Source organism: Anopheles gambiae, chromosome 2 (genome assembly GCF_943734735.2).
Source record: "Anopheles gambiae chromosome 2, idAnoGambNW_F1_1, whole genome shotgun sequence".
In the NCBI taxonomy this organism is placed as follows: domain Eukaryota; kingdom Metazoa; phylum Arthropoda; class Insecta; order Diptera; family Culicidae; genus Anopheles; species Anopheles gambiae.
In genome coordinates this window covers 77,563,045-77,583,142 of record NC_064601.1, presented here as the reverse complement: position 1 = coordinate 77,583,142, position 20,098 = coordinate 77,563,045, and the positions used below count along the sequence as shown (strand labels likewise).

The window sequence follows — 20,098 nt, the reverse complement described above, 5'->3', positions numbered from 1 at the left end:
CTCCTACAGTGGGGCACTCTTGTCGCACAGCTGCATATTTTGTGTATCTGCAAGGTGAAGAATAGCACCCGTTGTTAATCTGATACTTAAGCATTTCGTAACAAAACTTACATGGCGCCGGATGTAACATCCCTGGTCACATTCTTGCGGTGCTGCGGGCGTGCGGCCACATTCTTACGATCCTTACTCATTAATTTTAATAACATTTGCACTAAATTGCAATTAATTTCAATGCAAATTATCAACAAAATTGTGCATTCCTAGTTCACATCGCCGCCGAGTTTGTTTACGTTTTTTTTTTCAAAGGACGGCTAGCGAAAATGAGCGAGATGCAGCTATTTTCAAACGTCAAAAGCCCTCGCCTTGCCGTGCGGGATATGTCAATCACGATGGACCAAAGTGCAAAGAAGGATTCCTTCCTCCATATTTGTATAGCCCATGAGCTTAGGCCGTCGGTAATTTTTCAAGCCGTAAATAAAGAGTGCAAAAATGACTGAATAAAGCAGCAAATCGAACGCACCAGGAACGGTAGTCGCACGGCTACAGCGGAAATTGTCGGTGTCGTGTGCGTTGGCAGTGTTTGGGTGTATCGATTTTGTGCTCCACACCGTCGAATGTGTATCGTCTTCGTTTGTGGTGCACTTTTCCGTCACAGCGAGACACTGCGGTAAAGGATCTGTGCGAGCGTGTGTGAGCAAAAAAAAAAAAAAGGCCCGTGTCCGTAACGCGCCCCCCACATCTAGCCTTGTTACGCGTAACATTTTCTAGCGAAAAGTGCAGTTCTTGGCCAATTTAGAACTGTGCGTGAGTGTGTGTGTATGTGTGTGTGTGATTGTGTGCTTTGAAAACGCTACCGTCGCACAGACGAAAGGCGAAATTTTGCATGGATCGGTGAGCCTTCTTCCCGTGAGAAAAAAGTCAACGCAGAGAGCAAGAAGCAAAAGAAGAAGAAGAAGAAGAAGAAGTGTAGCCCGTCATATAATAGCTTCTGGGCGAGGTGGAAGGGAGGATGCAAGTGTAAAATTGATGTGTGCGTGTGCATGTGTGTGTGTGTGAGTGCTGTGTACGCGCGTATTCTGCCTGTTCGAGGACGTGCTAGTGTGTGCGTGTGTGCGTGCGCGTATTATGTGTATGCATCGTTGATCCTGTCAGCTTCCTGCAGTGTGTAGCGGGGCCGTCCGTCGTCGTGTAGCAGCAGCCCGCCTGCCCGGCCCGCCGGTTGTGTTTGCGGAGTGTGAAACAAAAACGGCAAAACCGAGATCATTCCAGCCAATCTTGCGTCAATGTCCGGCTTGGTGTGAGATGGGAATGTTTCCAAATCATAATATTAATCGGTATCAATGCACGGTCATTTCGACGAAGAACAACGTGATCTATGTCATAAAGTGGGAGTGTTAGAATAGGGGAGCGAAACATCAAACTGGATTAAACTGTGGCTAATGGATTATATGATGTGAAATAAAATCAGTAAATAAAATACTCATCTATCATTTAGAGGTAAGCTAAGCAAACGTTTCCTGTTGTTGGGTTCAGTATAACCTCATATCATAGAAAAAAAAGCATATACCAAGACTATTTTGACGCTGTATTCAAGTGAAGGCATTGCTTGAAAAAGTAGTGTAGATTTTCTTTTCTTGAGTTGCTGTTATCTGTTGTTTTTGTAGTCTGGAAACATAGTAATTTATAAATAATGAAAACATTCTTTTGATTAGAAAACTTTTGAGATGAGATGTTGATGATGTTATAAAATTGCATGTGTTTTTAATGTAAATATTGCTTCATCTACACTGCGCTATGTGCGATGTGTAATTATTACATTGTTTCTCTCGTAACAGTTCTCGGAATTCTGATCACGATTCAAAACAAAAATCATCGTCTCAAGTATTTATGAGATTAAGACCCAATTGTGTGTCACCTTTGAACAATGAATTCTGCATGACATGCTTTCTGTGTGTTGTGTTTGTTTGTGTGTGTGTGTGTGTGTGTGTTGTGTGTGTGTATTGGAGGGGAAGGAGGATCGTATTTCACAACGCACTAGAGAACAATAGTGAAGAGAAGACGCCAATGTCAAATAATTTACATTACTTCCCTCTGATCTCCACAAGAACGGAAAGGACACACAGCGGGAAGGGTTCTTCAGAGACACCCTGTACATATGTATGTGTGTGTGTGTGTGTGTGTGTGTGTGTGTGTGTGTGCGCGTTTGAAAGACAATTGAGCGAGACGACTCCCCGGAGTCGTCTCTCCGGACTTGTTTGATTGTATGTTATTCAATCTCAATCCAAGGAGAGCGTGTTCTGAATCGGGATTGAAAGCCGTTGACAGCAGAAACACTTCCCAGAACGGTGCATTAATTACATGTGCTAAATCAGCTTAGAAGCGTTCGAGCAGCGCTTGGACAGACTGTTGATTTTTCACAACGCCCAACTGGCCGCCAAACCACCCAAAAAACACAAACCGATAACGTAAAACACGGCCGCCCCATGGTGTGGTATCGCGCGCGCTGGCCAGCAGCAAGTTTCAACCCCGGCCGGCGTGCAGTATAAACTCACGCGCGTGTACGCGTGTGTTAGTGAGCGCAGGCCGCTCGTGTTTGTACAAGGAAAACAGAAACATAGAATGCACGGGTATCCATTTTTATTACAACACAGTTTAACGCGTCACTTTGGTTCGGGAGGGGGTGTGTGTGTGTTTGATTGAAGGTTTTCAGAATGAATGACTTTTGAGGGCGAAAACGTGCATGTAATGTAGGCAAAACATTCGCCAAAGTGTACCGGAACGATTGCCGAAACGTTTGCTGATGGTGCTGAAGGTGCGTTTGGGTCGGGATGGGTTAAAAAATGCGTCTCAAAATCGTGCGTGTGTGTGTACGCGTGTGTGCGGTTGTCTCCTTTGCGTAGAAAGGGGCCCTCCTCACTTCCTGCCGCCACTCTGCCTCTGACAGCAAGAAAATCACGGCAAATTGTTCGGCCCCAAAGTCTGTGCGTTCGGCTGTAATTAATAAGTATGGGATCGTTCTTAAGCGCTGCCCTTTCGGCTTGAGTGTTTTTGCAATTGGCAAGCGTGCGTGATTTTTCGGCCAGTGTTCGTCCAATCCAGCCCCGCACACACACACACACACAGCGGTGTTGGTGTTTGAAGAAAGGGGGGACTGGCAATTCTAATGTTGTTTGTTTGCTACGCACAAATGGAAGTTGGTTGAAAAAGAAAAAAGTTGTCACGAAGAGCGAAGAAGAAAGAGCAGCGCGCAGCAGGGCGGGAGAGAAAGAGAGCGAGCACGGGAAAGAGCAGGCGAGATTGATAGGTGCGAGCATAGCTGTGTGCGCGTGTGTGTATGTGCGTTGTTTTGCAGCAGCAAGCAGCAGCTCGAACAGCAGCAGTAGCAGCAACAGCAGTAGTAGTAGTAGTGGTATGATGCGGTATAACATGCACGGGTGATGGGTTCCGCTACGCGATAATACCGCGGGGACACGAAGTAGTGTTGGGACCATCCTGTGTAGATGTGTGCATGACAGAAAAGCACTGTTTTATGCTACGTTTTCTGTAAGCCTCCTCTGCGTATCCTGTAAAGGGTCTGACCCGACGACCGCTGTGGTGGTAGAGATGGATGGATAGGATTTTTTTCTACTCCGCCACTGAACGACAAACCATCATTATTTTGAGATGCCTGTTCGGCCGAGATTCAACCTACCCGGTCCCTTCCGCAATTGTGGTTAATCGGAGACATTTCCACGCAGAATGAGCGGCAGAACATTGCTGCGCTGCGTGTTTGCGAACATGGAAGATGCATGAATTTTCACCGCACCGCCGTGTGGCATGGATGAAAATGCGAGCTTTGCGTATGAGTGCGTGTGTGCGGAAGGTGGTGCTGCTGTGTGTTTGTCATTACTAATACGCGTCCATCCAGTCCTGCTGTGCTCAACTTTCCGCGATGATGAGAGTTACGCATGCATTCACGGTTAATCATTATGTTACATAGTGCGACATAATTATGCTGATCGACAGGGAGGGAACAAGATGATGGAAGAATGAATTAGTCACTTACGTTTCATGATGCGCATACCAATCAGTAGCTACTCTACAATGGTATTGAACATTAATTCTGTTCTGGTACGGTTTATAAAACTAATTGTTACAAACAGATAATTGGTTAGTGCGCATTAAACCATTTATCTAAATCGCGAAACGATTAGAGAGTTTTGTTACAAACTGTGACGTGCTAACGAATAAAGATCATGAATTTAGTTTTAAAATTAATACGGTTGATAGCAAAAAGGGTTAAAACATACAAATATATAAATGAACATGTGGAATAGTGTAAAAGTGTTAGAAGAGATAGTAATGGTAACGTTATGTTAACTGATGGAATTAATACCGTTGCTACTATTTAATTGCTGTTTAAATACTTAACTAATGAATAATGTATTATTTTGTTTCTTCTTTTCTTAATTTGTAGATTAAAATGGTATTGCTGGCCCAAGGGCCGTGGCCCTTCGAAACTATTGTGCAACTGCTAGAAAACTGCAATCTTTGCCAAACAGTAGTCGGCTATCATAGTTGTCCTCGTTACCCGTGCTCTATTGCTCCAACATCATCGTCGTCGTCATCGTTCGTCCCGATTTCCCGCGCAGACTGTTCAACAACGAAAGGCGATTTAAGCGAACAAAACTTCCAAAGAACGACCGAATCGCCGGTGGACGTGCAGGAACAATTTGTCCGTAAAGCACCCAGCAGCTCTGCGTTATCTCTGCTATTTGACGCCACCGCTAACGTGACCCGACCAAACCGGTGGCAAAGATTGTTGATGGGCCCGCTGGTGGCGGAAGCCCCGCACTCTTTCACTGCATGGATTCAATGAGTCGCAACGAGGCGAACAGCAGCAGCCACCACCAAAACAAGGTGGTCTTAATGAATCAAGGAACTGATAGCAATAACGAAAGAGCTAATAATCTAACAAGTAGCGGTAGCAGCAGCAGCAGCAGCAGCGGCGGCGCCAACAGCCACAGCAACAGCACTCGAGGCAACAGCACTAGCGGTAGTAGCAGTAGTAGAAGCAACATTATTAGTCTTAGCGGTAGTAAGAGCAGTATTGGCAGTGACAGCAACGCTGCCAGTGGCAGCGGCGATAAATTTAGCGGCAGTAAGGGCAACCAACCGATAGCAGCGCACGTGGCGGCGATCATTCACCCGCAGCGTCTTCAGCACCATTCGGGGTCCGTAGATCGGCCGGCGTCCGCCGATTCCGACCGGGGCAGCTATAACCCGATAGCAGCGGCAACCGGTGCTGTTGGCGTGGTGTCGACTGTTGCACCCTCCTCCTCACCAGCGACGTCGTCCGGAGCGGATATAAAAGACTCCAACTTTGACGACGATAACGAGTGGGACGTCGGTATCGGAGATTTGATAATCGATTTAGACGCGGACATTGAAAAGACTGGCGCAAACCAGCATCAGCAGCAACAGAGACAGCAGCAGCAGCAGCAGCAGCAGCAACAACAGCAACAGCAGAGTCAACCGCAATCCAGTAGTAGCAGCAGCAGCAGCAGCAGCAGCAGTTCGACTACAGTTGGTGGTGTGCTGCAGTTTCTATCAACCAGTGGTGGTGGTGAGTCCGCGTCAGCAATTACGCCAGTGACTACTCACAGCGGTCAGTCACGCAGTGGCAATAGTTCGGGAAAGGGTAGCAAATCCGGCGCAGTCAGTTGTTCCAGTGATACCAGAGACAAAAGCTCAGCAGGAGGAAGCGGAGCAGGAAACACTGCCAGCTCTGGTGGTAGCAGTAGCTCAAAGGGACATCATCATCACCATCACCATCATCACCACCACCATCATCATCACCATCATCGTCACAAACAGCAGCAACAACAGCAGCTGAGCGGTAGTAGCACCAGCAGCAGCAGCGGCAGCGGCAGCAACAGCGGCAGCAGCAGTAGCAGTAGTGGTGGTGGAAGTAATACCAGCGCGAGTACGAGCCCAGGAGAGAAAGTCGGTGAGTCGCAGGGTAGAACTCGTACCACCAGTAATTCTTCTACCAGTAGCTCAGCTACACCGGCATTGCCTGTCAACCCCGTTACAGTGGGCAGTGCGCCAGTATCTGCAGCAGGGCAGGGAATAAGATCCCATCCGGGTATCGATACTATTGATAGTGCTGGTTCCCGTGGCGATACGCATACGCTCGTAGGGAGCAGCGGTCGCAGTAAACAGAGCGTACCATCCGCTAGCGCCAGCAGTGTGCCCGGGGTGGTTGGAAGCAGCGGCAGTAGCGGTGGTAATAGTAGCAACAGCAATACCACAACAATGTCTTCGACCACCAGCAGCTCGGGTAGCAAGTCAACGACCAAACTGTCCGTTGACCACCAAGCAACCCTGGATAAGGGGCTGAAGATGAAGATCAAGCGCACGAAGCCGGGCACGAAAACGTCCGAGGCAAAGCACGAGATTGTCAAGTCCGATCAAAACGGCACCACAGCCACAACGGCCACGTTAAGTACTGGTGGTGGTGGGGGTGGTGCGGGTGTCGGCACCGGTGGTATCGGAGCGTCTACCGCGCTTACCAGCACGACCGGTGTTACTGGCATGACCACATCGGCCTTGGTAGGCACCGGCTCATTGACGAGTGCTGGTACTATGGCAGGCACACCACTGAACGCCAACAGCGGTGCTTCAGCGGGTGGCCATTTAACGACTGATTCCGACAGTACGGGTATAGCTGGAGGCGGAGGAACGATCTCCGGAGTGGGTGGCGTTGTTGGAAGCGGAATTGGAGGAGTGCTGAGCTCTGGGTTGAATGCAACAGCCAGCGGACATTCGGGCAGCGGCACGGGAGTAAACTGTGCCAATGCGCTCGTCAACAGTAACGCTTCCAACGGCAGTAACAGTGGCAATGTGGCGCTGAGTAACAGTGGCAACACGGCCGGTAATAGTGGAGGCGGCAGTGGGAGCAGCACTAGCATTAGCGGTGGAAGTATCGTTCTGGGTAACTCCGGCAAAAAACACTCATCACAGTCCACCAACAGTGGAACGATTGGGAGTAGCAGCAACACGGGCGGCAACAGCAATGCCCAGCAGCAGCAGCTGAGCTCCGGTATGCTTACCTCTCAGCAGCAACAGTCCCAGCAGCAGCATCAGCAGCACCAGCAACAACCGGCACAGAGTTCAAACAAGCGTGGTAGCAGTAGTCACAGGAGAGACAAGGGGAAAGATAAAACCACACACCACAATCAGCGTGACAAAAGCGAGCAGCATCAAGGAGCATCGGGGGCTGCCGGTGGCTCCGTGGATGGCAGCATTGGTTCGAGCGGGTTGAATAATAGTCGATCCGCGACGAGCAGTGGCTGCGTATGCGTCGTCAATCATGATGCACAAGTCAACGGGTTACTACAGCAGCAGCCGTGCTCAAGTGCATCGTGCATTTATGCCAAGCCTGGAAGCAATAGTGGCGATCTTGGCGGTGGCGGAAACATATCCCTCGGCGCATCACATCGATTAGGCGCGGGAGGCATCATTCCGGGAAGTTTAAGGTAAATTTCGAAACTCGGGATTTTTGAAAACGACAATCGTATTAACACATTCAAACACAACTGCACACATCCTACACTGCTGCTTGAAACATTTCTAATATGGGTTTGGATCATATTTACATTTGAATGAATGTATATACTATCCAAATTTGCTACAAAATTCGCCCTATATTTGTGTGTTCTGGTGCATTAGCAAACTATTTACAAATTTGTGCTTGCTTTCATTTTGTCATTCCAGTGTTGGTACGGGTACGAACGCAGGAAGCAATACAAGCACTCCGAACGCTCCTGGTCCACCGGTACTGGGAAAGGATATCAATAAGGTAAAACTAATTGCATAACATATGATCATCTATTAATGATGTCTGTCCATTATAACGCTTTATTTTACTTCACATAAAAATTTTAGCTATTGAATCTAAATGTAGCAAACGCAGGAACACATAATTCCGGAGGAAATAATACCAATAGCAGCAGTAGTATAGCCGGTACAGGAACAGGCAACATTTGCAATGCGAACAACATCCATACCGGTGCTACCGGCGTGCTGAAAGCTCAATTGCAGGCTGGCTCCATGGCTGGAACCGCTAGCGAAGGATCCGGAACGGGTACGGCAAACATGATGGGTATGGGAAATCTTGGAAGCCGCCAGGTTAATGATACATGACAACTAACCAATCTTGCATTTCTTTTCGTTCTAGGAATGTTCTCGGGTAGTACCGCATCATCGCCCAATCTCTCGGCGGCTCTGTCAACGCACGACGATAAAAGTGGTTCAAGCCCGCCCCCCGCAAAGCGTCACAAGGGCGACAAGAAGGAAATGGTAGACGTGTGTGTTGGCACGTCCGTCGGCACGATAACGGAGCCGGATTGTTTGGGTCCCTGCGAACCGGGCACATCTGTCACGCTGGAGGGTATCGTATGGCATGAAACGGAGGGTGGCGTTCTAGTGGTGAACGTTACTTGGCGGGGAAAAACTTACGTTGGAACGTTGATTGATTGCACCAAACATGATTGGGCGCCTCCGAGGTATGTTTTGCATATTACAATGCCAAACAAAATAAATTAAATTATCCATTAAATGGTTTATTTTTCTTAGGTTTTGTGATTCTCCGACCGAGGAATTGGACTCTAGGACACCGAAAGGACGAGGCAAAAGAGGTCGAAGCTCAGCTTTGCTGCCAACGAACGATCTTAGCAATTTCACGGAGACTCGTAGCTCGGTAGGCAAATTTAAAGATAATTTTGTGTTGGGTTTGAACGGTGGCAAAGAAACAAACGGTCTTCATTGGTTTATAATCATTGAATGTTGTGGGGGAAAAAGTTTACTGGTGTACAAGCTTATCAGTGTCTAATCTATTCTATATTTTTGACTTGCGTACCTACAGATGCACAGTAAGTTAAGGAACGGCGGTTCCAAAGGACGAGGAGGACGAGGAGGCATAATCGAGACGAACGCGGCAAGTGCAACCGGAGCATCCAAACTACCAACGCTCACTGCCAGTGCAAATGTTCTTGGAACAGCCAACAATGGAGGATCGCTGGGCGGTGCCAGCAATACACCCTCAACGTCACCAGTAGCATTTCTTCCGCCGCGAGCAGAAAAACGCAAATCAAAGGACGAGTCTCCTTCCCCGCTAGGCGCGGGCAGTGGTGGCAGCGGTTCCGGTGGGGCCGGTAGTAACAATGGTGCGCAGAACACCATGAGCAATAATGTGATAAACTCGGCGTCTGTAAATATCGGAAGCAACTCCTCCGGCAACGCAGGAAGTGGTTTTAACAATGCATCCAGCGGAGACGGTAGCGGCCACACGGGTGGCTCCCCGTCGATCGTTAATCTCGTGACGGGATTAAATGTTCAGGTGAGCAGTGGCGGTAGCGGAACTGCCGGCGGATCGGCGTGTAAAAAAGCAAAAAGCAGCACCGCAGCCTGTGCAATTTCACCGGTACTGCTAGAGTGTCCTGAGCAAGACTGTAGCAAAAAGTACAAGCACGCGAACGGGTTGAAGTACCATCAGAGCCATGCACACGCAGGCAGTGCCTCTTCCATGGATGAGGATTCATTGCAAGCACCAGAATCACCGCAACGAATAGCACCTTCGCCGACAACCAACAATACCGCCCCGTCACCTCTGTCCGTGGCCGTCGGTGCCAGCACAGCTCTCCCCACTGCAGCCGCCGGAGGTTCGTCTGCGACGGGCAACAACAGTGAACTCGTCCTGGCCCTGTCTACCACGACCGGTGGATCAGGCTCCAGCTCTGCCATAGCAACATCCTCATCTACCCCATCACCATCACAATCAGTGTCTGGGTCGGCTTCCTGCATTTCAACGATGTCTAGTCAATTGTCGCAACAAAATTTAGCATCTAAACAATCCCTTGGCCCCAACAATTCCAACACAATCAACAATGGAAACAGTGGTGGTGGTGGTGTTAATTCTCAGGACACAACGGGTATGCTACTGCATCAGTCCTCATCCGCTGATCAAATGTCAACGTCTGGCGTAACGGCGGGCACTGTAGGCACAAATGAACAGCAAGACCCTGACAGACATGGCGCCAGTGGTGGTCCAGAGGCACCGACTGACGGAGGTTCGGCTACACTCAATGGTAAGAATAAGTATGACATCAGACAAGAATCCCATAATTAACTTGTGCATGTCTCTCTCTGTTTATTGCTTTCCGCTTTAGATGAGGAATCAAACCTAACAACAACTGGAGTAATGAATGCTAGCAGCGCGGCAGGTTCAGTTGCAATACCAAGATCGCCGGCTGTTGGTATGGGAATGCTGTCGACTGCTCCAACAACTCCTTCTACACCAGTGGATGGTAAGATTGCTTCTTTTGTAAATGAAACGATGATATGAATTATAAAATACGAATATTTGCTTATCATTTGCAGCACATAAAACTCCTCATGGTTTCGCAAAGCAAAAGAAAAGTCGCAAATCGCCCGGTCCTTCTACCAACGCCGAATTTGACCCAATGGCTGCATCCGCGGGCAATCGCACAGAGGACGTTCAGAGTCCCGCTTACAGTGATATTAGCGATGATTCCACTCCCGTTACTGATGCTACGGATTTGCCCATGGGAGCAGGAGGTGAGTTTGGTGCAGTGTTTAGAGCATTGAATTCGCAAAGGCCATTTAAACGAAGCACAATTGCTATTGTACTCGAAACGTTTGCTGTTCAGTTTTTACCCAAACGAGTCACTTTTCTACTTTAACAGCATACAAAAATGCTGAAAAAGCAATAGAAATACAAGTTGACGAAATAGAATCTCAGTTTCTGATTTTACCGAGGCACTTTCCACTTTGAACAGCATTGCAGAGTTTTTCCGAGTCAATTTCCAATGTGCACAGCATTACTCATCGCTTGCAAGATGTTTTTCAACAGACGTCAAATGTTGTATTTGTATGACAAACATTTTTCCGTTCTTTCGCATGATGTTAACACATCGCCAGCTGGACTGTGTTTGACAGTTCTTTGTGATGTGTTGAAAATCATGTGGAAGAATTGAAATTGTATTGTGATGAAAATATAACGCGTGACAGCTGATGAACAACATCTTGCAAGCGATAAATAATGCTGTGCACATAGGAGATTGATTTGGAAAAGCATGTATTCATCGCCCGAAAGACGTTTTTCAAATGTTGTATTTGCATCATAATGATTTTTCAGTTTTTGCACATTCAGTTCTTCAACACGTTTCAAGCTAAAGTACGTTTGAAAGTTCTTTGTGATGTTTTGAAAATCATGTATAAAAACTTAAATTCTATTATGAAGCAAATACACCATTTGACAGTTGTTGAAACACATCTTTGAGGCGATGAATAATTATGTACACATTTGAAAGTGACTTTGAAAACCCTGAAATGTTGTGCAATTTAAGAAGTGACTTGGAAAACCCTGTAATCACCGCGCTCGATATGTATTCCAATAGCTAGTACAAATATTGTATTTGGATTAGAATAATTTTTCTTCCCCATGATTCTCAACAGGCCTAAATCTAAACAGCGTTTGAAGGTTTTTTTGTGTGTTGTGTTGAAAATCAATCCAAAGATATGAAACTGTATTGTGACAGCTGTTGAAAAACACGTCGCACGCGTTGAAAAACAGCTGTCGAATGTTATATTTGCATGACTATCATTTTTCAGTTCTTCCACAAGATTTTCAACACGCCAGAAGCTTAACTGCGTTTGACAGTATTTTTTTTTGTGATGTGTTGGAAACCATTCCGAAAAGCTGAAAATGTTTTGTGATGCAGATGTTATATGTGACAGCTGTCGAAAAACATGTTGCACGCGGCTAATTCCACGATATACGCCATACTCGATGTAGGCGATTTCGCTATACGCTATTTTCTAAATTTGACAGTTATTTGAGCAAATTGTACTAATTTGACACATCGAAAGTCAAATGCAAAATAAATTCTCTTTTGATCGAATTTTAAAAAACCATTTTAAAAGATATAAAATTGTAATCTTAAATTCAGTTAAAATTAGATCAAGTAATTAATGTAGTGGCTAAAACCAACCACTTGAAGCTAAATTATACGAAAATTAGCTATAATTTGACTGAAAACTTCAAAATTGTACTAACGCTAATATTCGAGATACGCTATTGCCTCCGGTTCGCATTAATAGCGTATATCGGGGAATACCGTTACGTGATTTTCCAAGTCAACGACCCGGGTAAACCCTGTAATGATGTTTACATTGGAAAGCGACATGGGAAAACCCTGTTTTTATTCTTATAATCGATGATGTCGACAATTCTGTATGGTTCGTTTATATTCTTGCTTTTGCAATCTTTCTAGAAAAATCAAAAGGATCTCATATGGCAGAAAACACAAGAAAAGCAAACGACACTCCAGCTGAATCAGTAAACAACGCCAGCAACAGTAATCCTAGCACCAGCGGTCCTTTGGGGCCACTCTCCAGCTATGGTCTTTATCCATACTACGCAGGACTGCCCCATCAGCAACCACCTCCACCGCCACCGCCCGGTGGTCCGTACTTCCCTACGGCTGCAGACCTTGGCTCAAACAAACCTCCTCCGCCACCTCCAATCGGTCCGGTTCCCTTACCTCACGGTGTCGCAACTAGCATTGCACCCTCAGCAGTCTCTGCTGCCGGAGGGCCGCTCGAGTACAGCAAAAATAAAGAGCCGCCGTTGGATCTTATGAACAAACCAAACAACACAGGACCACCACAGCATCCATTGCATCAGCCGCAGCCTCCATCCTCTGGATTACCCCCTCCGCCATCGCTAGCATCAGCCGGTCCACCTACAGGGCCGGAGGGTGTTCGCACTCCCGGAGGGCTTATGCTGAACCCGTCCGCGACTGCCGGATTACCGTCACTTGCAGGGGCAGCTGATGTGAAGGACGGTTCGATATTGAGCGCTGGTCCTCCTCCGCCACCGGGTGGCAAAGTACTGTCACATTACTATCCTTATGGGTGAGTGTATTATTATGTTGTACAGGGTTCACATCACCTTTGCCCACCGACATGGTTTCTGATCTAATGGTTTCATCCTTTCAGTTATGTACCCCCCGGGTATAATTATCCCGGGCTCGATGCTGGCTACGGTCAGCTGTCGGTAATATCGGACGAATCAAAGCATAGTCCGGTTATTACGGTCAAGGAGGAACGGTTAAAAGAGAGCCAAAGTCCTAGCGAGTACAGCAAACTGGGTGCATCACCGGTGAGTGCAAATAATTAGCTCAACTGAAGTAATGTTTGATAAAATCAGGATCCCTTCTTATACCAAATGCATTCATATCGTTTGCAGCTCATGGCCTCAAAACTCATAAAATCGGAATCTACGAAAGATATAAAGACTGAACCAGGCCTAAGCGGAAGTGGCGCCGGATCGCTACACGGCCCCGGTATTCATCCTAAAGATCCTCAACAAGCTGGTCCAAATCAACAACCGCCATCCCTGCCACCGCAATCGCTGGGTCCGTATGGTAGCATGTTCCGACATGGGCTCGGTGTAGGCCCACCACCCGGAGGTCCTCCACCGTCCCATATCCCAGCGTCTCGAGAGGAGGATCTTCGAAGGTACGTAAAAGTTGAACGAAACCAAACACAAAAACTCAAACTATTTTTTTGTTCAACCTTTCCCAATGTATCAATATTATAGAATGTTCAGCTACACTGATCAACGACGGGTAGGTGGCAATCCCCCACCATCAGGTCATCCGGGAGGGCCACCGGGGCTTCCGCCCGGTCTTAATCCAAAGGATGAGCCGCATTCACCATCATCGCACGGGCAATCGCAGCAGCAATCAGGATTGCATGGACAATCGTTGCCGGGTTCGGGAAAAGGTTCCAAATCCTCCTCGGGACAGACCGGTTCGTCGTCCTCATCCGGTGGAGGAAGCAGTAAAGGAATGGGGAAAGGTTCCGACAGTGGCAGTGGAAGCATCAAGCAGGAGGACAAAGAAAGCGCAATGAAAATCAAACAGCAGCAGCAGCAACAGGAGGGTCAGAAACCGACGATGGAAACGCAAGGCCCACCGCCACCGCCAACCTCCCAGTACTATTCACCGTCGCTGTATATGAGCGCCTCTCCGTTCGGGTTCGATCCAAACCATCAAATGTACCGACAGATGTTGGTTTCCACTGCGCCGTATAGTGCGCCACCCTATCATTTGCAAATACCGCGCTTCAATCACCCGCCCGAGGATCTGTCGCGGAATCAGAGTACGAAAGCGCTTGATCTGCTGCAGCATCATGCCAGTCAGTACTACAACTCACACAAGATACACGAGCTTAGCGAGCGCGCAATGAAAAGCCCGACCAGCAACAGCGTTAAAGTAAGCGTATCAAGTCCCAATCTCTCGCAGCAACCCGGTTGCCAAAATCCTAATCTATGCATTCCTCCACCAAACAGTAGTAGCGCAGGATTGTCTTTACAGCAACAGCAGCAGCAGCAACAACAGTCAGTTGCTGCCGCTCAACAACAATCATCTAATTCTAGTGGTGGTGGCGGTGGTGGTGGTGGGAGTGGTGGTGGGCCACCACCATTGCAGCAATCATCGCAACCTCCTTCGTCCGGGAATCATATGCAAGGTAACAAATTAATGTTATACTGAGATTAGAGTTTGCTCGTCTTTTTTTATTATTGTGAGAGCACGGTAGACCTTAATAGCGACAGTCGACTTGTGCATATCATATGCTGGCTAAGGATTGCATTTACAAAAATTTAAATAGATTGTTAAGCAAAGAGAATAAACTTTAACAAACATAACTTATACCACTTTTACCAATACTTTCAATTACATTAAGTAAAACGTCGCGAACACAAAATCTGTTCAATGTTGGGGAGCTTATCGTATTTCTGTGTGTTGGACCGTGTCCTCCTGTAGCAAGGATTTAGTTCGTCCGGTTGCTTACGTGGTGAAAATGTCAGTCCGTAGTGTAAGCCCTGTACAAGGCGAGCATGATGATATTTAGCAGCCTCTCTTTCGTCCCATTTGTTTTTGCAAATAAGGCATGCTTTCAGATATCGCTGACGAATCGTTAGATCGAATGAATGCGGTTGTATGGATAATTCTTGAAATCGGCACTGTTGAAACTGTACCTTAATTGAAAAACAAACTCTCATTTGTTCGTTTTAATCATAAAACAGCTATACCACAGTTGTAAAAAAACACCAAAATCTTCCATTCTCGTTACAGGGACAACAGTGAATAGCAATAGTGGGAGCAGTGGTAATGTAAATAGTGGTAACAGCGGTGCCAGTGGTGGTCCCGTTGGAGCAAATAATGGTAGTGCCAGCGGTAACGGCGGTAATCCTGGCGACGGTCAGGGTAAAGATCATACCGGCGGCAGTAGCTCTGCCAATTCCCAGCAACAATCTTCCACCGGTGGCAGCAGTTCCAGCGGTGCAGGCAATGCCGGGGCTCGAAGTCCGCCCCCTCAACGCCATGTGCACACACACCATCACACCCATGTTGGACTTGGTTATCCAATGTTTCAAGCACCATATGGCGGTAAGCAAATGAAATGTTTACACACGGTTTATCAGGGTATTAAAGTGGATGATTTTCTCATTGTTTCAGCCGTACTAGCGACACCCCAGGCGGCGGCCGTCACTGTGCTCAGCCCATTCCAGACGGGACCGCCCACCAAGTGAAGCAAAACATCTCACCGTCCCGTCAGATAAATCATCTGGGATTGGTAGCAGCGCGTGTTCCTTTTGCAGATGGAGTTTTGTAAATATACATATATGTATGTGAGTGTGTTTGTGCGTGCGTGCGTGTGTGCGTGTGTGTGATATACATATGACCTACGATCAATCCGCTTTTTCTCAAATTACCGTATCCTGGATTGTTGCTACCAACGCTATTGAAACAGTGAACAAAGGAGCTAACAAGAGCAAGGTGACGGGACGTTCCGTTTCTTAGGAATTAGACAAGACGAAAAACACATCAGTTCTCTTACGCGAATGAATTGTAGTAATTTGCAGCAGACCAGTTTCAGTTGAAGTAGAATATCTAATGTTGTAATCGCGATGTAGTAAAAAGCGTTCTTACGATCTATAGTTTACGTGGTGAGCAATTGTAGTACCTACTGCAAGATTGCTGAACTAACGGCAATATTGGCCACAGCTAACAAACCTATGATAATTATATGATTGCGTTGCGGTGAATGGCGCGTCGCGTGATATTTAAGGCACATTTATCATGCTTCAGTTTTTCAAACTCTTAGAATTTTATGTAGCGTTATTACGTACCCAACGTAGTAGGGTTGAGAAAAACCGTTGGCCACGTTCCAGTCCATTTGTGTTAGCTAATCGATCGATCAATAGATCGAAGTTGTTTAACCTTTTTTTGAGATGATTGCTTTGATAGCTTTCTTTTTTTTACGTTCGATCAGTAATATTTGGTAAAACAATGAATGGAAATTTTTAATGAAGAGAAGAAAATATCGTTCAAAATCTAGCCTCTAATATTAAACTACTATTTGGGAAAGCAAAGCCACTGCATCGCAAAAGATCAATGTTATTTATAGAAGAAGGAGAAGGAAAAAACACTGAACATTTAAATGGTCCACACCAATGCAAAATGTACATATGCTCGAAATTCGACAACGGGGAGAGGATTGGTGATATTTGTCAAGTATTATTCACGAACGAAATTTGATTGAAAAGCATAACACGCTACGTTCGAGTTGATCGCGCACAACGCAACGCAGTGGTGTGTTAAAGTCTACTTACTACTTTATTGTTATCTCTTCTTTTAGATAAACAAAAAGAAAAACAACCCTCATTGAGGCATGAATTTACATTTCAACTCAAAACAGTCAAACAATGCATGCAAAATGGGCGGTAAATAAAGTAGTGTGCAGATGCGGACAAGAGCTGCTAGTATAACGCATTGTAGCGGAAACACAGAGATGCGCACGATCGAAGCACGGTACAGAAAATATGAGTTCATATGAGAGTTTTTTGATAGCTTTTGGACGGGTTTGAACGATGACAGTGCGTTCGTGGTGGAAGTGTCGTGTTGTTATATATTCATACATATATTTTTGTACAAACAAAATCGAAAAAGAAGGGCAAAGATAATTGTTTGGCGATGTGGGTAGGAAATCCTGTCAGGCAGAAGAAGTCGTTAAATGATCCATCATTTTACCCGGAAACATGATTGTCTGTTTAACGGAACGCGACGCAAACCACATAAATACAAACACACACACACATACACCTTACTCACTTACAGGGGTTGCGTCGCGTATTAGTTTGAAACGCAAACGCAAGGCATATCGATGGCCAATTTCTGTGCTTTCTGTTGTAAAATTATGTAGAAAATAATTAAGCGCTAAATATTTAGGAAGAAACGTTATGCTATCGCAAGAAGATGACAAACAACATTATTCATTGAAGCGTGCGCGGCACGGCGCAAGGATGTCGGAAGGGACAAAGAGGAGTTGTAATTAACTAAGTGTAGATCATTTGACAGTAGTAGTTCCATTGTGTGTGAATGTTAGCTTCGTTAAGTGATTGGAAGTGCAAAGAAAGATCGAAAAAAAAAAACAGTGTTGTATATTCATGTGTAAAGCATGTAGGCATAAGTGATAATAATTTCCGAGTGACAAGGGTATGTGTGTGTGAGTGTATAGGTGCGTAGTACATAAGATACATGGTTGGTGGATGAACGCGCGCGCAGCAAGGAAAAGAAAGCACCAATGTTTTGCGGCGAACGCGTTTCTTTGTCTCTCAAACCTGTAGATCTGTGCTGATCTATGAACAGCGCGATAAAAAAGAGATTCAGTCGTGTGCATGAGTGTGTATTGGCATTGTGTAAGCCAAATTGAACTTGAAGTTTCATGTTTGACGCTTTCGTAGGAAGAAGAGAAAATAACCAGAAAGTCAATCAAACGCTTGTCGATGGACGGCAAATTGTGTCACACTGTATGAGATATGGATAAGAATAAGTGTGACAGAAATCAGTGCACTGGCTAACGCTAGGATTAACGCAACAGTTAATGCAAATTGGTCGGAGTATAACGCATTGGAAAAAAGCGACAGCGCATCAAATGTATATTGTATGTAAATAGTAAACACAATTACTACTCCGAACGGTGTTTTGCGCTACAGGACAATGATTTCAGCGGAGGGAACGTTGCTGTGCTGGAAACGTATTGCATTTTCACAGCATCGCGGGGCGGGGCTTGGTTTTAGCAGCTATGTTGCGCAGGCATCGAGCATAATGTAGACAAGTTTTCCATAGTCTTCGTACGTTTCTCAACCATTTGTAGCAATACTATCGTTTATATCACTATTTCTTTTCGCTCTGTGATGGCAACAGGGGACACGACCTCCGAGATTCATTGTCGCCTCTGCATTATTACACATTCTTTCTAAAACCTGTAAACGTTTAAGCAATGCCATTCTATACCGTAATACTGCTGTCTATTAATGCTTTTGATGTGTGTACGAAGAGGAAGAACGTGAATTCTCAAACCCCAGGGGATTATATTGCAATTGCTCCAATGCGCTAAAGTGCTGACACTTTTTTTTCTTTGTATAAATAACGCAAAAGAGGATGTTTTTGTTATTTACAAATTTTGCTTCTCTCGTAAGTGTGACAAACAGGGCAGACTAGTACGAGTGTGTGGTGGTTTGTGGTTTGCGTGTTTTAGGTGGTGTATGCGGTTAGTGTGTTGATGTAGAAAAACAACAGCAACACAACGTAATCTTCCCCATAAAAAAACGCACCCGAACACATCACATGTCAGAAAATCAGAAATAATGTAACCCCCCCCCCCCCCTCCCTTTGGCCACCACGATTCATCTTTGGGCGTACGAAAAGCGGCGGAACATGTCTGTTCACTTCGAACGGAAAGCCAAATGTTATAATCTATTGACAAATGAAAAGTAATAAGGTTAAATTAAGAAAAGCAGAGCGATAAATATGGGTGGCAAAAAGGAGGAAAGTAAAAAAAAAAAAACATTGGAAAAACATCCGATAGGTTTGTGTAAAACAACATTTAGTGCATGAACTGCAAAGATGAACGTATTACGTGCTTCTTAATCCCGTTAATTGTAAGTCCACAGAAATGCAGTAAGTTGAATGTGTATAAATAATACTAATGAATAACTAATAATAATAATAATATTAATATTAATAATAATTATTATTGTAACAGAACCTAGAAATAATGAGCTACTATTACTCAACAACACTGAATATTGCTTATAAATATTCGGTACAAGGAATAATGGAAAAGGACAAAACAAAAACAAACAAACAAACAAAATTTGCTAAATGTGAAAATTGCATCCGCACATACAAAAACATGGTATATATATATAGAAAAGAATATGTATATCAGCATATATAAATATGAATATAGCTCCTATCAAAATCATACCTACATAATAATATATAGGAGGATACATTCCTTATATTGGAGTAAATAAAAAGTAAAACAGATCAATACTGAGAGTAAAAACCAGAACAGCAGCAGGCAGGTACACATGGGCAAAAAAAAATCGAATAAAATCAAAACATTTAAAAATGAAATTGAAGTTTTACTTACTACTCGTTTGATGTGGTGTGGTGTGTTCTATAAGCTCAACAGTCGTGTGAATCGCTCGTTTTCGATCTTGTGCCGATAGAATCGTAGAAACAGCTTCTGAACAAAATCCTCTCAATGGCGGCTATGAGGGTTTTGTTAGATTTGGCAAAAGTCTATGTAGGTGTGTATGAGGTGTATATGAGTACTAGTGCTATAAACGTACGGTATAGTCCTCGATTCGATCTTTTATGTAAACTGATTCCTTGTACTATAGCATAACTATAGAATGCCTTGTGGGTAACTCAGATTCCATGATGTTGTCGGTGCAGACTTGTGATTCGACTAGATAGATGATAGATCCTAGCCGTTCATCTATGTTCTGAAAGAGCACCTCGTCGTGATATGGCCCGGTCAACAGTAACTGTACAGGATGGTCGGTCTCTAGTTCCAGCCTCACATCCATGTAGATATCCGATCTCCGACATGTCTTCCAACCCCAAGCTCGAACACATCGTCAAAGATGGCCCTGGATGGATGCGTC

At 45.3% G+C, this 20,098-nt stretch overlaps 1 protein-coding gene across 5 annotated transcripts; it reads left to right on the top strand.

The window, feature by feature from the left end:
• The first annotated feature begins 382 nt into the window (after positions 1–382).
• Positions 383–19,283, top strand: LOC4576276 (mucin-19). 5 transcript variants are annotated; one of them, XM_061641233.1, is made up of 15 exons: positions 383–1,497; positions 4,457–7,520; positions 7,759–7,843; positions 7,930–8,128; positions 8,222–8,549; positions 8,620–8,743; positions 8,909–10,130; positions 10,212–10,349; positions 10,423–10,620; positions 12,339–12,981; positions 13,066–13,228; positions 13,316–13,587; positions 13,670–14,601; positions 15,210–15,524; positions 15,594–19,283. In XM_061641233.1, exons 2-15 carry the CDS (start codon positions 4,846–4,848, stop codon positions 15,665–15,667), a joined length of 7,368 nt encoding a protein of 2,455 aa, XP_061497217.1. In that variant the 5' UTR covers positions 383–1,497; positions 4,457–4,845; the 3' UTR covers positions 15,668–19,283. The 5 variants fall into 5 exon arrangements, with proteins under 5 accessions (XP_061497217.1, XP_061497215.1, XP_061497219.1 ...); XM_061641231.1 differs by having other exon boundaries at positions 7,930–8,146; XM_061641234.1 differs by lacking the exon at positions 383–1,497 and adding an exon at positions 2,442–2,812.
• Positions 19,284–20,098: the final 815 nt, after the last annotated feature.